At 40.0% G+C, this 3,680-nt stretch overlaps 1 protein-coding gene across 1 annotated transcript in view; it reads left to right on the top strand.

The window, feature by feature from the left end:
- Positions 1 to 1,332: 1,332 nt before the first annotated feature.
- Positions 1,333 to 3,680, top strand: part of LOC101849854 (neprilysin-4) — a gene marked incomplete at its 5' end in the record, with an annotated part of 34,377 nt that continues 32,029 nt past the window's right edge. Inside the window, 1 exon segment of the mRNA XM_013084510.2 lies at positions 1,333 to 1,475. Coding sequence (XP_012939964.1) covers positions 1,333 to 1,475 — 143 coding nt within the window.

Here is a 3,680-nt window from a genome sequence, read left to right as displayed (position 1 = left end):
ATGTGATATTACTAAACAGGCTATGGAATGTTACCAAACAGGCTATGGGATATTACTAAACAGGCTATGGAATGTTACCAAACAGGCTATGGGGTATTACCAAACAGGCTATGGAATGTTACCAAACAGGCCATGGGATATTACTAAACAGGCTATGTGATATTACTAAACAGGCTATGGAATGTTACCAAACAGGCTATGGGATATTACTAAACAGGCTATGGAATGTTACCAAACAGGCTATGGGGTATTACCAAACAGGCTATGGAATGTTACCAAACAGGCCATGGGATATTACTAAACAGGCTATGTGATATTACTAAACAGGCTATGGAATGTTACCAAACAGGCTATGTGATTTTACTAAACAGGCTATGTGATATTATTAAACAGGCTATGCGATATTACTAAACAGGCTATGGAATGTTACCAAACAGGCTATGGAATGTTACCGAACAGGCTATGGGACTTTACGAAAAAGGTCACGAGATATTACTAAACAGGCTAAGTGGCATTACTAAACAGGCCATGGGATATTACTAAATAGGCTATGGGACATTACTAAACAGTTCACGGGATATTACTAAATAGGCCATGGGATATTACTATACACTAAACAGGCTATGGGATATTACTAAAAAGAAGGTCACGTGATACTACTAAACTGGCCATGTGATATTACTAAAGAGGCCCTGGGATATTATAAACAGGCTATCCCATGACTAAATAGACTATTGAATGCTACTTAAAAAATGTCAGGGGGTATTACTAATCAGGCCATGGTATATTACCGAACAGGCTATGGGATATTACTAAATAGGCTATGCCTATGGCATATTACTAAAAAGGTCACAGGGTATTACTAAACAGGTCAAGGGGTATTATCAAACAGGTCAAGGGATATTACTAAAAAGGTCAAGGGGGATTATAAAACAGGTCAAGGGATATTACTAAAAAGGTCACGGGAGATTATTAAACAGGCCAAAGGGTATTACTAAAAAGGTCACGGAGGATTATTGAACAGGTCAAGGGATATTACTAAAAGGTCACGGGGGGTTATAAAACAGGTCAAGGGATATTACTAAAAAGCTCACTGGGGATTATTAAACAGGTCATGGGGTATTACTAAACAGGTCGAGGGGGGTTATTAAAAAGGTCGCGGGGGATTATTAAACAGGTCACGGGGTATTACTAAACAGGTCAAGGGGGGTTATTAAAAAGGTCACGGGGGATTATTAAACAGGTCAAGGGGTATTATTAAACAGGTCAAGGGGTATTACTAAACAGGTCACGGGGTATTACTTAAGCGTCCAACTTTGTCTTCCCATGCAGTGACGGGGACAACAGGGAGGTGAGGCTCTCTCCACTGACCATAGCCCTGATTGTTCTGCTGGTGCTGGCCTTGCTAGCTGTCGTTGGCCTTGTGGCTTTCATGTTGCTGACAACGAATGACCGGGCAGGCAGAGGCGTGGCCGGTGAGTGTAATTATAGGCAGGTTAACCGGTCGCTTTAGCAAAATCCGGATAATATGCTAGTGCACCTCTTCGGCAAATAATAGTATTATATGTGTCACGAAGTGGTGGAATCAGGCTCTCGTCAATTCTTGGCATATGGAGTTATTGGTATCATAAGTCTGTTCACTTGTCTTGCTTTCGATGAACAAAACCCGTCCATTCATCTTGGTTACAAGTCAAGATATTGGCAATAGAAGGAGGTGAGGGTCGCCTGGTTTCAGGGGTAAAATTAGCAAGAAAATGGCCGCCAAAGTTTAGTTGTTTCCTAAGCTTGAGTGTCCATGGAAACCTAAAATTTACATGGACATGTTTTATGCCTTAAATCAACTTTTTATTTCAGTAAAAATCCACACAGAAATGTGTTTTTCAATGGGAATGGAAGGTGTTGAGCCAGAAAACAACAAGTCGATAAAAATTCGCCAACCTGCTGGGAAAATGCCAATTTCTTCACTTTCATTATTTTGACGAGTGCCTGATTTCACCACACTGACTCACACATGAACCGCTTTGGCAAATGGGTTAGAGCCACTTCAACAGACGGGTTAGTTAGCTCTGCTTTAACAAATGGGTGGACCCACTTTTGGCGAACGGGCCAGGAAAGAGAGTTACGAGTCTAAATTCGGATAGTGTTTCATTGAGAATTATCCGGTTATCCTTATAGATTATACTGATTTTGCCCACCTCCAGTGTAATGATAGTCAGGATAATTGGTCGCCTTTAAGGACAAGCGGGCTAATCCAGATTTCCGGAGCTTCCAGAAATCTTGACGAACACCAAAAGTGGGCATTGCCCTATCTGTAGGAGAAGTTTGATTTCATTGGTGCTTTTGTTTGGTTATAGAGACAACTTCCCTTGTCTTTTAAAGAAACTGAACTAGAGGTAAAAGTCTTACCTTGCATTTTCTCAAAATAGCACTTTTCGGGACGGCCCCCCTTATGCCTTAAAGCGACTAATTAATAATGCAGTTTGCAACATCATTGATTTGATGGTTTACACAATCGAATGCTGTAAGATCTTGTTCATCTGAAGGTGTCATCTTTGACTCAGAGGTTGAGATCTGGTTCATCTGAAGGTGTCATCTCTGACTCAGAGGTTGACGTGTAATGACCCTCCAGCCTTCACGGTCTCGAGCTGCCGGCGCACATTCTGCTATAGCCAAGCCAGTCCATGTTTTAATGTTGTCCATCCATGTTACTCCCTGTCTACCCCTGGCTCTCAATCTCATGTCCTACTACATCATTCCGTAAAGTACCTGTTTGATAGTGGTCTGGTGTCGTTTTAAGTGACCAAAATATTGTATGTTTCTACATTCTATCTTGTTACAGCAGGGTTTGTCTTGTGACTTGTGTGGAGAATGTGACACTTTTTATTGTTAGTCTTTTTTTTTGTTTTGTTTTCCAGCTAATTCTGGCCATTCTGCGTTAGATAGTACATCATGTACGTACCCACAAACCTCAGTCGTTGCCGCCGCCGATAATTTACCTTTTTGATCGCTTCTGTAGGCCTACTCATAGACTGCAATTAACACTAAGTACAGATTCTTCCAGGGGAATCATTGTTCCCACCCTTTGCATACGAGGTCCGTCACTCACTACAAGTAATTTGCAACAAGAAACAGTCAAGGAAGGGATCTTAAGCTAAAAAAAAATTAATATCATGCAGTCTGCACCTGCCTACGTTTTAGATCTTTACAGGTTTGTAAAAAAAAAATCACATTCGACTCGAAACCAAACGTGTCACTGTTTGTTTGTTTGTTAGCTTTTTGATTGTTTTGTTGTTTATGACACATGATGATACACTAGTGTTTTTAACACACACTTTGAAGTAACAATGTGGTCACAATATATAATGTTCCTTGTCTATTTTTACAATACCATTAAAACAATCTTTTTTTGCTTCAGTTTCAGAGAAACCTACGTGCACCTCACCAGCTTGTATTACTGAAGGTAAGCTATGTTCTACAAGCTGTGGTGTAGATTTTCCAATTGATGTCATTTTTTTTCAGGTATAAAGGTATAAAGTAAATTTTATTACTTCATACTTATAAATTACACAGTCTCCACCTATACATTTGACATAGCTATTACGCTAAAATCTGAGAAGTGACTCATTTTGTCAGCATGCCTTACTTTAATTGTCTTCCTTTTCTCGTTCTGACTATACATG

Source organism: Aplysia californica, unplaced genomic scaffold, assembly GCF_000002075.1.
Source record: "Aplysia californica isolate F4 #8 unplaced genomic scaffold, AplCal3.0 scaffold00299, whole genome shotgun sequence".
Lineage (NCBI taxonomy): Eukaryota > Metazoa > Mollusca > Gastropoda > Aplysiida > Aplysiidae > Aplysia > Aplysia californica.
The sequence above is the reverse complement of the archived record's forward strand: the minus strand, read 5'-3'. Positions and strand labels throughout refer to the sequence as shown.